At 44.3% G+C, this 14,328-nt stretch overlaps 1 protein-coding gene across 1 annotated transcript; it reads right to left on the bottom strand.

The window, feature by feature from the left end:
• Positions 1–402: 402 nt before the first annotated feature.
• LOC123141861 (desmethyl-deoxy-podophyllotoxin synthase-like) lies at positions 403–3,358 on the bottom strand. The gene is made up of 2 exons (XM_044560926.1): positions 2,363–3,358; positions 403–1,207 (listed from the first exon to the last, which is right to left on the bottom strand). Exons 1-2 carry the CDS (start codon positions 3,356–3,358, stop codon positions 593–595), a joined length of 1,611 nt encoding a protein of 536 aa, XP_044416861.1. The 3' UTR covers positions 403–592.
• Between the last annotated feature and the right edge of the window lie 10,970 nt (positions 3,359–14,328).

Below are 14,328 nucleotides of genomic sequence, written 5' to 3'. Positions count from 1 at the left end.
CTCCTACCATGACCAGTCTTAGGCTACTCATAGTGGGGAGTATCATATATTAGTATCACACATATGATACTAGTGTATGATACTATCTTCACAGTGCATAGTATCACAAAATAGTATCATATGCGATCTTATTTATTGTCATGCATGACACATAGTAGCAGTACATTTATTAGATACGGTATCTACCTATGTTATTCTAACCATCTCTCCTTTTTAATTGTTTGCCACATCAACGTGTTTGCTAGTTCCGAGTTCATGATACCGACTAAGATACCACAACTATGGCCAGCCTTAGGGAGTACACTAGAACCAATATTTTGACCATTATTAACAATAACCTTTGTCATAGATAAGGGCATTGTAGACCGGAGCAAATGTCTACAATTATTCCAGGAGTAAGACATTATGAAAGCCATTTTGCCACACAAAACTACAAAGCGTGTAAGGGTATTCTTGTAAAAGATTACATGTTAATTTTCTTAAATGTGCATATCAAACAGTACTTTATAGAAATTTATATTATGATTGCATAAGGTACATATATGTGAGCTGCATATATTAAAGAGTATGTGGTTCTGCAAATGTTATTCATCTAGAGGGGGACACGAGGAATGGGACGCAGAAATAGCTCAGCCTTCCGTCGAACAGTTGCTCCAAACACCTCTGTCATGTCTATTTCCTTTGGGTCCACTCTGGGAGGAAGCTCCCAGTCAAAATGGTAAATTAGGCTAGCCAATGCAATCTCAATGTTTGCATATGCAAAATCAATCCCAGGGCAAATCCTCCGCCCAACACCGAAAGGAGTGAACTCGAAGTCCAAACCTCTGAAGTCGGCAACACCATCGCATTCAAATCTCTCTGGCATGAACTTTTCTGGCTCATTCCAATACTTCGGGTCCCTAGAGATTGCCCATGTGTTGGTTAGCATAGTAGCCCCTCGTGGTACGTCGTATCCTTGAATCTTGCAGTCTTGCACACACACTCTAGGGAAGAGCGAGGCAGGAGGGTGTAGTCGCAAGGTCTCTTTAATAACCACCTTGAGGTATTGCATGCTTTTTAGTGAGGCCTCTTGTACTGTGGCATGTCCTGCTAGAACATAATCTGCCTCGGATTGCACCCGCCGCATGACTCTTGGGTTTATCATTAGTTCAGCCATCGCCCATTGTAGAATAGTAGTTGTGGTGTCAAGTGCCGCAGCGAAGACATCCTGTTGGGATACAAGTAAAATTGATCAGAAGACTGTGAAATTATCAAAGAAGAAGGATTCGATCTAGATGGACGCTATGTGACATCTCGAGTTACAGAGGGCTACAAAAATGAAAAGAGAAGACATAACGTGACTTGAATGGGAAGCACATAATTTTACATATTTGCTAATTCTCGATCAATTGAGAATTAGTTAAATCTCAATCCACACTATAATCATCTCTTTACGCGGAGATTCATACGGATTTTTTCTTTTCTATTTTTTTCATTCTTTGGTGCATGATTTACATCGTTCTTTGGTTTCTACTTTTATCTTTTTTCCGCATACAACTATAGTTGCACATCACCGTCAGTCATGCAACGCGTGCAACTACAACAACACATCACCCCGCAAAAGAAAACTACAACAACACATCCTTTGTCAGCCATGCAACTACAGTTGCTCATCTCTCGTTGGCCATAGAGTAAAACAAAACAAGAAGAAAAAAAGAAATGGTAAAACAGGCAAAACAGCCTATGCTGATGTCAGATGAGTAAAATCTGAATCGAGTGAGATTTAGTCACACCCCACCTTTTTATCGGCAGAAAGGAGCCGGGGCCCTCTCTGACTAGGGCACCATCTCTCCTCTCCTAGCTAAAATCGAAAAGGTTTGACTCATTCTGTACCTCTATATGTTGGAACCTATGAAAATAGAGAAACGGAAGGGTCTTCTCTAGATATAACATAGCAAATTAATGGGACACTGCCGATAAAATACATCAAGAGATCATGCTAGCTGTGGGCCTCGGCGCGAGGAAGAGGAGTCCAAAACTTTGTTGAGTAGTAGCTTAAGATGAGTGTAGAGTGGAGGTGTGGATGTGCCAACCGAGTATGATTTTGGCCATCAGATGTAATCCTTCCAACTAATTTCTACCGTCCATAAAGCTAATGTACGCAATTTGCTTTCTCTCGGAAAAAAAAAACGGACTGATGAAAATTTTGGTTTCATGCAATTTAGGATTGGCAAATCCAGAAGAACGGTGGAACTTTGTGATGGTGCATAATAAACGGAAACGTTTGAGTTTTAAGCATGGTTTTAAATAGCGCGCTAGCTTCTGCCACTATTTGTCATAACCCGTTATTTGAAACTTTGGTTTTAAGATCGATAGAGCTTACTGTGAGCAGTGCCCTTATGACTCCGTCGGATAGGGAAACTCGCGTATTGCCTTGTTTCTGGATCCTCAGCAACACGTCAACCATGTCCTGTTCGTCGTCTCCCTCTCTACCCATCCTCCTCTCCTCGCGGGTCTTGAGGATGTTGTCCATGAGCCTGAACGTTTCCTGACGCTGCCGCTCCGCCTTGCCGCTGCGCGGCAGAAGCCGAGCTAGCCGCGACGAAGGGAAGAGGTCCCGGAGGTCGAACAGCGACGACAGGCCCACTCCTTGCTTGACGATCTTCAGGAACGCGCCTCTGTCGGGCAGCCTGTCCCCGAAGATGGCGCGTACGGCCGAGTCTGTCATGAACTCGTCGAGCCGCTCGTCGATGTTCACGAGCCGGCCGTCGGACGGCGAAGACGTCGCTTGGATCGTCGAGACGAGGCGGGCCGCCTCCTCCTCGCGGATCCGTCGGAACGCCTCGACGCGCCGCGCGCTGAGCAGCTCCATCATGAGGATCCGGCGGAGCAGGCGCCAGTGGTCGCCGTAGGGCGCGAAGACAATCCCCTGGCCATGCCTGTAGAGCTCGTCGATGCCCGGGCTGGTTAGCCGCTCCGAGAACGCGGCCTCGTTGCCCCTGTATATCTCCCTTGCGGCCTCGGCGGAGGAGACGACGATGGCCACGCGCTCGCATACCCGGAGCATCATGAGCGGGCCGTGGCGAAGGGACAGGTCGCGCATGGTGCGGTGTGGGAGCCCGCGCAGCAGGTGGTGCAGGCTGCCGATGATCGGAAGCTGCCACGGGCCGGGAGGCAGCCTCAGGCGGGGCTGCTTGGCGGTGGCGCGTAGGACGCCATGGAAGAGGATAGACAGGAAGAGGCATAGGCCGAAGTGGTAGTAATATGGGAGCGTGAAGTACTCCATATGAGGAAGGGCGAAAGTGAGGGAGAGACGCGCACGTACTGCACATACTTGTAGTAGATCGAACAAGGGCTCTATATATGGTCCTCGCACCATGATGCGATTGTGGTGGATAGAAATGAAACAAATATAGCAACAAACCAAATTAAAGGCAACATGTACAGTACTCCCTCCGTTCGGAATTATTTGTCTCGGAAATGGATGTATCAAGAACTAAAATATGTTTAGATACATCTATTTCTGTGACAAGTAATTACAAACGGAGGCAGTAATATTCAAGGTTTGGAAATGATGTTCTCGATCGAGCTCAGCTCTCAGCTTTCTTTGCGACTTAATTACTTCCTACCATCCGCTCAACCTCTAACCGCCCCTAGCTTGACGTTGAGGGGGAGTGACTAATCAAGCGTGATATATAACCAAAGCAGAAGGTTCGTAAAGTTTCTGTTTACTCTTCATGTCTCACTAGTCACTACAGAGATTGCTTGCTGGGACAATAAGTCACTCTAGTTAATTGTTAGGTTTAGGTTACTATTCTGATGATTTTTGGGTAGAATCATAAATCTGACATCCGGCCCAGATCACAACGTATTTTATAATACCGCGCTGTGATATGCTTCGCATCCGTGGAGGCACATGATGCATCGACACGTAATACTAACGAGTACTGGTGAGAGGAGGATGGAATTAGAAAATACCATTTGGTGAGCTAGGATAAACCCCTGTGTTAAATTTTCAACATTGCATTTTCTTACTTTTAGTGTTAATAAATCTGTAGCTACTGTGACAGAAAAAAATGTTTGGGGAGTAGTGAAATGTACTACTTGTCGTAGAGATATGCCAAGTAGTATAGAAGAAGAAATCGATAGGAGCTCCGAAAATGCCTAGGAGCACACCGAGACTATGCCCACTGGAATCTCGCCCATTCAATTGCCTCAGAATCCCAACCACTGTATTACGGTCAATTGGATACAGTTACCCAGCAGTTTCCATATCATATGAAGTACAAGTTGCGCTTCTGTTCTGACATGTCTTTCTCACATGCCAACGCCCAACAACCAGGATTAACTTTCGTTTAGAAACTGCCTTGACATATGGTACGAGCAGTGACTTTGTTGGCCTATCTATCCGGATATGCTCGACATGCTAAGTATTAATGAACCAAGAGTAAATTTTGTTCGGAAAATGCATGCATGCATGTGGGACCAAGTCAGAACTTCCATGCATGTACGTTAGTTGACATCCAAACACAACTCCATGTGCCCGTACATAATTTCCTCCGAAATTTTTTTCAATACTAATTCCTCTGAAATTTCTTTCAATACTAGTAATTCCTAACAAATTATGTAAATAAATCCGAGAGATAGAACACATTCCATGTTGTTTTTATCTTAAGTGAAAATTTGAGAACTTCGTGGTAATAATTCTAGATACTTTTTGATAGTAATATTAGAAAAAAAAATTCAAAATCTCAGGTAATATCTCTTCTAAAAAAACTGAGATTTAATAATAATAATAATTCTGTGAAAGGTGCAATTAATCGTCGCAATTAGAACTAATGTATGCCATCACATTAGGGCTGAAAAAAAAAACTCGAAGCTCGCGAGCTAAATGAGTAGCTCGTGACTCGGCTCGAATGGACTCGAACTCGAAGAATAACGAGCCGAGCCGAGCTTTAGTTTAAGATCGTTTACAGACCAAGTTAAACGAGCCAATCTCACGAGTACTCGTGTAACTCGTTAGGCTCGGTAAAAGAAAATCAATGTTTTTTAGGGATAGTAAAATACAACCACTAAACACCTTGCGTCCCAACACAAGGTCCAGATGCTCAAGGCCGAACCACCCAGGAGACTCATGCGTACATGACCACATATGCACATGCTAAATTCCGAGTTAATCTTTTTATCATATTTGTAAGGTCTGATGTTCATATCTTTAACGAGCTTAACAAGCTAAACGAGCCAGCTCGAGAGTTATACGAGTCGAGCCAATCTTAGATTTGAGCTCATTATAGTAACGAGTCGAGTCAAGCTAGCTCGTTAATGAAACGAGCTTTAGCGAGTCGAGTCGAGCTGGCTCGACTCGGCTCGAATTCCACCCCTACATCACATTGACACAAACGAAATTGCTAGGCCATCGGTGCTTCATCCTAGTTATTTTTATTAAATGGATGTGTACCCAAAGTCTTTGCCATTTAATGCTTCGTTCAAATTTTTGCAATGCTTCTCAGACACACTACCTCGAATTAAATGCGTGTGGACTTACTGTTGACAGACACAAGTACGTAGTATTGCCATTTCGCTGCCAAATAAACAAAAACATGCACTGATCCCAAAACTAACCACGAGTGTCTTTGATTCTAGTGGGGTGCGTCGCCGTGTGCTCCTCGTCCGCCTCCATAGGAGCTCTGTCTATTCATATAGAAAAAGAGAGTTTTTCAGATTATTAGGGAAACCTGGATAAGAAAGGGACACAAAGGGTAGAAAGTACCCCACCGGCTGCCGGAGCTAACGAGGGAACCAAGACACATGCAAACCCAAACTCGCGGTCACACCAAATGAACCCAAAGGGGTACCGCAACACCACCACACCGTGAACCCCACTGCTGGTGAAGGAGAGAGAAACCAAAGCACTATGGGGGGGAGTAGGTCAAGGCCGCCCCAACATTGAAGGTGAAGATAGCGTGCCACAAGAACACTACGTCATTCAAACCACACAAAACCAAGGCGGCCAACACAACACGGGGCCGCCAAGATGATGTGCCATGCACAACCCACTTACCCCCTTCCGGGGCCGCCGCATCGACATCCACCGCTCGCAAGCAAGCCACCGTACTACACGAGCTAGGCAATCACAACCCCAACTGCTCAGAAATTTTCAAAATTTTCTATTAGAGAAAGAAATTGCTGGTTGTGGGTGTGTGATTGCAATTTTCTGGACTTCCTGCAAAGTTGGAAATGCAACTGCATTCAATCATGTGTATCCCATGATCCAAATAGAATAATATTTCCATGTTTTCACTGGATTTCATATTGTTTTTTTGTAGGTAGAAAGTGACGAACAAGTGTTGTAAGATGTCACAATACGAAAACTCATACCGGGTGCTTTTGTGCGTGCACAGTGTAGAGAAAATTTTCCGATATGTTTCTACTTGAGAGGAAGCTTGTCTGGTCGGCATGAACTAGTTGTGGGATGAGAGGGTTGTAGACGTTTGGTCACGAGCTTTGCTAACCCTTCGATGGGGCAATTTTGAAGCAAGATGGGTCAAAAGGCATCAGGTGTCGTGCACAGTGTAGGAAAGCACATGATTTGAGCATCGACAGTCTGAGGCCCAGGCAGTATGGATTGCACCCTGATAACATGGCCTATGGGTCCACCTGTTTTCAAAAACAGAAAACACGACACGTGGGACTGTTGTATCGAAGGAGGCAGATCTTATTCCCCGTGTACTTGGGGAGGAGGGCTATTTGACGCATTTCCCAACGCACACATGGAGGCTCGTTGGGACAGCCCGTTGGCAGTTGTTGTAGCACAGAGAAAATCATTAGAAAGAAATGCGCCCTTGAAGGATCAAAAACTCCCGCCCTCCTGCAGATGAACGAAGGGTGTCAGCCAGTGGAGCTGATGTGCGATGGTGTCTACAATGCAGCGTGCTAAGAGCAACGCTAGATCCAAAAACACTTTTTGAAATTTCAACGCACGAACTATTTTTTGAAAAAACTTTGATATGTGAACAAAATTTGTAAACAAGAACATTTTAAATTCCAAACACAATTTGAAACACAAGCATTTTTTAAACATGTAAAAAAATCATAAAAATGCTCGAACAAATTTTTAACAAATCTAAAAAGATTTTAAAGATTTGGAACACTTTTTCGAAAACAAGGAAAACCAGAAATCCTTTAAAAATAAAATATGAAAAATAATAAGATTTAAACATTAATTGGAATTACGCAATAAAATTTAAAAATGGGAACATTTATTAAATTTATGAACAAATATTTGAAACCACCAACATTTTTGGATATTCCTGAACAATATTTAAACATGAACCTTTTTTGAATTAGTATTTTTGGCTGAAATGCGATATTTTTCAGAATTGTGAACAAAACTTTGAAACCACAATTTTTTTTAAATTCCTGAACTTTTTTAAACACGAATTTTTTCAGAAAATGTGAATATATTTTAGAAACACAATTAATTTTTCAAAAACAAGAATAATATTTGAAACGGAAAATACACTTGAAAAATAAAAAAATGAAAGGGAAAACCAAAAAATTAAAAAAATTAAAAATTAGAAAAGAAAAATAAAAAGAGTTAGAAAACAAAACAAAAACGGAAAATGGGCTGGCTTAGTCGGGGGCCCTTGTGCGGAGCCCCGACTCTTTGCTGTGAGGTGCGGCAAATAGGGTTTTCCCTGCAGGGACAACAATCAAACACGGGGCGCCTATTTATCGCGCAGTGCGAGAGTGAAGAGTGACTAATCAGCGAGAAATCCTTCGGGAGCCCCGGCACGGATCACTTTAGGTGGGCTAGGAGCGCACCACTTGGCGAGCTCTTAGCCGCCGCCATGTGTCGCGCTCTGGGCGCTCCCTCTGGATTTTATTTATTTATTTTTCTATACGTGTTTTGGGCTTTTAGGTGATTGCTTTTGTTTTCTTAGGATTTGGACAAAAAGTAAATTCAAAAAATTATAGAAAATAAGTTTTCTTTTTTTCTTCCACGAGAGGCACATATTTATTTATCATGGAGACACGGATATACTTTCGCGAAAGGCACAGTCATGCCCCTCGGAAAAGGAAAAAATATTTTCTTTCTTTTTTCTCTTTCGTGAGATACACAGATTTGCTTTCGCGAGATGCACAGTCGTACCTCTATGAAAAAAACATATGTTTTTTTCCTTCTAAGAGAGGCGTGCATTTGCTTCCGCGAGAGGTACGGTCGTGCCTCTCCGAAAAGGGAAAAAATGTTTTTTTTGCGAGAGAACGGATATATTTTCTCATGGAGGCACGGATTTGCTTCCGTGAGAGGCAATGTCGTCCCTCTCGAAAAAGGAAAAATGTGTCTCTTGCGAAAAATTGAGAGGCACTAACGTCCCTCACGGAAAAATGTGTTTTTTTTCCTTCCGCGACATGCCTCTCAGAAAAAGGAAAAACTTTTTTTTTCACGAGAGACACAATTATATTTCTCATAGAGGCATGGATTTGCTTCCACGAGAGGCAATATCGTCCCTCTCGGAAAAGGGATAAAACGTGTTTTCCTTTCCTTTTTCTTTCGCGAGAGGCACAGATTTACTTCTCGTGAAGGCACGGGTTAGCTTCTGCGAGAGGCACATTTGTGCCTCTCGGAAAAGAAAAGAAACACATTTTTTTCATGAGTGGCACGGATTTACTTCTCGTGGGGTCATGGACTTGCTTGGCATCATGCCTCTTAGGAAAAGAAAAAAAAACACTTTTTTCCCGCGAGAGGCACATATTTACTTCTCATGGAGGCATGGATTTGTTTCGGCGAGAGGCACAGTCATGCACACGATTTTTTTATTAATTATTAATAATAATTTGTTATTCTGAAACTAGAAATGATAGGTTGGAATTTTGAAAAATAGGAAGAACGCCGTAATTAGTAGCGTCCAGGGCTGGTTGCTAATGCAAACCACGTCCGACGCTACTCTTAGCAGTGTGTTTGGTTCACCAGGCCCAAAAACTCCTGGTCTCCGTCCGGCCTAAGGGAAACTCCCATGACCTAATGGCAACTCCGACACGGCGATCCAAACCGACGTTGTTTACGTTCGTTCTTTGTTCGTTTGGATCGGTTAGGCGGACGTCAATGTCCGTTTCTATCCACGGGTGTGAAGGTGTGAGCAACACAGACTGACGCATTTCACATTTTGTGACGGATTTCTATTTTTATAAAAGAATAGAATAGCTAGTAAAAGTCCAATTTACATTAATTAAAACTAAAAAAATATTAATTGAAAATATTAGAAAAACTGTCAATGGCGGGCGGTACATCTAGGCGTGGTCGTTGTCTTGCTGCTTCTCCTTGGTCAGGTCGACGTAGACCGGAGTCTCCATCCACGGGGACGCCTGCTGGAAGGCTGGAGGCGTCGACGCTTGCTGCGCCACCAGTTGTTGCTTCGCCTGCTGCTCGACCTCCATCACGCGCTCATTCGCCTGCCGCTCGGCCTCCTCGATGATCACGCCCACCCACACCGACGTGCACGATATACGATGGCAGCATGCTCGTCCACAACCACAATTGCCCAAGCAGGGGCCAAGGCTCCTCCTCCACAGGCTCAGCACGGGCCGGTGCAAGGGCATTACCTGGCGAGCTCCTCGTACTAGGACTCCTCGATGGCCCTCCTTGTTGTTGGGAAACGTAGCATGCAATTTAAAAAAATTCCTATGCTCACGCAAGATCTATCTAGGAGATGCATAGCAATGAGAGGGGGAGAGTGTGTCCACGTACCCTCATAGACCGAAAGCGGAAGCGTTTGACAACGCGGTTGATGTAGTCAAACTTCTTCTCGTTCCGACCGATCAAGCACCGAACGTACGTCACCTCCGAGTTATGCACACGTTCAGCTCGATGACTTCCCTCGAACTCGTGATACAGTAATGTGTTGAGGGAGAGTTCCGTCAGCACGGCGGCGTGGTGACGGTGATGGTGAAGTGATCTACGCAGGGCTTCGCCTAACCACTACGAAGATATGACCGGAGGCGTAAACTGTGGAGGGGGGCGCCGCACACGGCTAACAATTTTTTGTGTGTGTTCTAGGCACCCCCTCCCCATGTATATATAGGTGGGAGGGGGAGGGGAGCAGCCTTGGGGCGCCCCAAGTAGGAGGAATCCTACTTGGGGACCTAACCCAATTCGCCCCCCCTTTCCTTTTACCAGAGGGGGAAAGGGGGAAGGAGAAGGAGAAGAGAGAAAGGAAGGGGGGCGAACCCCCCCTTTTCCTTCTCCTATTTGTCCAGCTTCCATAGGGGGGGGCACTCCTTGTGGGCTGGTGTGCTCCCCTCTCATGGCCCATATCTTTTTCCAGGGGGCCGGTAGTCCGATATGTACCCGATACACTCCGAAACACTTCCGGTGCCCGAATACTATCATCCTATATATCAATCTTTACATCTCGACCATTTCGAGACTCCTCGTCATGTCTGTGATCTTATCCGGTACTCTGAACAACAGTCGGTCACCAAATCACATAACTCATATAATACAAAATCGTCATCGAACGTTAAGCGTGCGGACCCTACGTGTTCGACAACTATGTAGACATGACCGATACACCTCTCCGGTCAATAACAAATAGCGGAACCTGGATTCTCATATTGGTTCCTACATATTCTACGAAGATCTTTATCGGTCGAACCGTAATGACAACATACGTTATTCCCTTTGTCATCGGTATGTTACTTGCCCGAGATTCGATCGTCGGTATCTTCATACCTAGTTCAATCTCGTTACCGGCAAGTCTCTTTACTCGTTCCATAATACATCATCCCACAACTAACTCATTAGGCACATTGCTTGCAAGGCTTCTTATGATGTGTATTACCGAGAGGGCCCAGAGATACCTCTCCGATACTCCGAGTGACAAATCCCAATCTCGATCTATGTCAACCCAAGAAACACCTTCGGAGATACCTGTAGAGCATCTTTGTAATCACCCAGTTACGTTGTGACGTTTGATAGCACACAAGGTATTCCTCCGGTATCCGGGAGTTGCATAATCTCATAGTCGAATGAATATGTATTTGACATGAAGAAAGCAATAGCAATAAAACTGAACGATCAATATGCTACGCTAACGGATGGGTCTTGTCCATCACATCATTCTCCTAATGATGTGATCCCATTCATCAAATGACAACACATGTCTATGGTTTGGAAACTTAACCATCTTTGATTAACGAGCTAGTCTAGTAGAGGCTTACTAGGGACAAGGTGTTTTGTCTATCTATCCACACATGTATCAAGCTTCCGGTTAATACAATTCTAGCATGAATAATAAACATTTATCAAGATATAAGGAAATATAAAATAACAACTTTATTATTGCCTCTAGGGCATATTTCCTTCAGTCTCCCACCTGCACTAGAGTCAATAATCTAGATTACGTTGTAATGATTCTAACACCCATGGAGTCTTCGTGCTGATCATGTTTTGCTTGTGGAAGAGGCTTAGTCAACGGGTCTGACATATTCAGATCCGTATATATTTTGCAAATCTCTATATCTCCCTCCTTGACTTGATCATGGATGGAGTTGAAGCATTTCTTGATGTGTTTGGTTCTTTTGTGAAATCTGGATTCCTTCGCCAAGGCAATTGCTCTAGTATTGTCACAAAAGATTTTCATTGGACCAGATGCACTAGGTATTACACCTAGATCCGATATGAATTCCTTCATCTAGACTCCTTCATTTGCTGCTTCTGAAGCAGCTATGTACTCCGCTTTACACGTAGAGCCTGCCACGACGCTCCGCTTGGAACTGCACCAACTAACAGCTCCACCATTCAATATAAATATGTATCCGGTTTGTGACTTAGAGTCATCCGGATCAGTGTCAAAGCTAGCATCGACGTAACCATTTATGACGAACTCTTTTTTTGACAGAAAGACTGTAAGGAACCCCCCACAGTATAATTGGTGCAATAAACCCAAATTGGTACGACGAGCTCTTTGTCACCCCCATAAATGAGAAACATATCCTTAGTCCTTTTCAGGTACTTCAGGATGTTCTTGACCGCTGTCCAGTGATCCACTCCTGGATTACTTTGGTACCTCCCTGCTAAACTTATAGCAAGGCACACATCAGGTCTGGTACACAGCATAACATACATGATAGAACCTATGACTGAGGCATAAGGAATGACTTTCATTTTATCTCTATCTTCTTCAGTGGTCGGGCATTGAGTCTGACTCAACTTCACACCTTGTAACACATGCAAGAACCCTTTCTTTGACTGATCCATTTTGAACTTCTTCAAAACTTTATCAAGGTATGTGCATTGTGAAAGTCCAATTAAGCGTCTTGATCCATCTCTATAGATCTGGATGCCCAATATATAAGCAGCTTCACCGAGGTCTTTCATTGATTTTTTTTATTCAAGTATCCTTTTATGCTACCCAGAAATTCTACATCATTTCCAATCAACAATATGTCATCCACATATAATATTAGAAATGCTAGAGCTCCCACTCACTTTCTTGTAAATACAGGCTTCTCCGAAAGTCTGTATAAAACCATATGCTTTGATCACCTCATCAAAGAGTATATTCCAACTCCGAGATGCTTGCACCAGTCCATAAATGGATCGTTGGAACTTGCACACTTTGTTAGCACCTTTAGGATCGACAAAACCTTCTGGTTGCATCATATACAACTCTTCTTTAAGAAATCCATTAAGGAATGCAGGTATGACGTCCATTTGCCAGATTTCACAATCATAAAATGCGGCAATTGCTAACATGATTCAGACAGACTTACACATGGCTACGGGTGAGAATGTCTCATCATAGTCAACTCCTTGAACTTGTCGAAAAACTTCCGCGACAAGTCGAGCTTTGTAGACAGTAACATTACCGTCAACGTCAGTCTTCTTCTTGAAGATCCATTTATTCTCTATGGCTCGCCGATCATCGGGCAAATCCACCAAAGTCCATACTTTGTTCTCATACATGGATCCTATCTCAGATTTCATGGCCTCAAGCCATTTATCGGAATCTGGGCTCATCATAGCTACTTCATAGTTCGTAGGTTCGCCATGGTCTAGTAACATGACTTCCAGAACAGGAATACCATACCACTCTGGTGCAGAACGTGCTCTGGTTGACCTACGACACTACAAAAAAAATACACTTCCGTGATGATACATGTTTTTCACAGTAGGTCGCGTTTTTTGTCATGCATGTACATCCATGACGATTTTATGACAGAATCAAGATAGTCATACCTGTGCTGTCGTAGAAGTGTTCCATGACATTACCAAAATTATCATCACGGAAGTGTCCATTTCCATGACGATAAATCGCGCATCACAGAAGTGCTTTCGTCAAGGGTGACCGACACGTGGCATCCACCGTAAGGGAACGCCGTTAAGCTATCGGGTCCGGTTTTGGATCCGATAACCCGTTAACAGCCTGGACCAATGGGGATTTTTCACGTGTAAAATCATCATTGGCTGGAGGAAACACGTGTCAGCTCCGCATTGGCACAGACGTCACTCATCCAATGGGCGAGATGCGCCTATGATATGTTGACACGTGGACCGGCCCAAAAGTGGCCCATAAAGTTTAAATGGGCCGGCCCAACTAAAGGCCCGCAAGATTTTGCGGACCATAATGGGCCGGCCCAGCTCAAGGCCCACGGGATTTTGCGGACCATAATGGGCTGGCCCAGCTAAAGGCCCACAAGATTTTGCGGGCCATAATGGGCCGGCCCAGGTAAAGGCCCACAAGATTTTTGCGGGCCATAATGGGCCGGCCCAGGTGAAGGACCACAAGATTTTTGTGGACCATAATGGGCCGGCCCAACTAAAGGCCCACGAGATTTCGCCGACATTAATGGGCCAGCCCAGCTGTAGGCCCACAAGATTTTGAGGACCCTAGTAGGCCGACCCATTAACTGGCTGCCATGTTTTCGGCCAAATGCCGGCCCATATTTGATCCGGTCCATTAGTGGCTTGCGACGTTCCGGGCCTAACAATGGCCCATATGAGATCCGGCCCATTAAAAGCCTACCACGTTCTGGGTCAAATTACGGCCCAAATCAGGTCCGGCCCTTTAAGAGGCTTTGGGCTAAATTATGGCCCATATCAGATTCGGCCCGTCAACTGGACGCTATGCTTTTTGGCCCACTTCTAAAGGCCCATTTAGTAATTCGGCCTGATATTAGTTTCGGCCTGTTAAGGGCCCGTTTAACATTTCGGCCCTATATTAATTTCGGCCTGTTAAAAACCCGTCATATAGTTGGGCCTAACTACAGCCCGGTTTGCATCTGGCCTGCTCGCAGCCGATAACCTGATTGGGCCAAACAAGGACAGAGACAATTTTGGCCTGTTAA

The sequence above is a fragment of the Triticum aestivum genome, chromosome 6D, assembly GCF_018294505.1.
Source record: "Triticum aestivum cultivar Chinese Spring chromosome 6D, IWGSC CS RefSeq v2.1, whole genome shotgun sequence".
Taxonomy (NCBI): Eukaryota; Viridiplantae; Streptophyta; class Magnoliopsida; order Poales; family Poaceae; genus Triticum; species Triticum aestivum.
Note: the sequence above shows the minus strand (reverse complement) of the source record. Positions and strands in the feature narration are given on the sequence as shown.

What these genes read in the sequence shown, in the direction of transcription:
- LOC123141861 (XM_044560926.1), bottom strand. Translation starts at nt 3,358, where the DNA reads ATGGTGCGAGGACCATATATAGAGCCCTTGTTCGATCTACTACAAGTA. An exon ending in TCATAAGGGCACTGCTCACA is followed by an intron (nt 1,208 to 2,362) that starts GTAAGCTCTATC and finishes GTATCCCAACAG; the next exon opens with GATGTCTTCGCTGCGGCACT.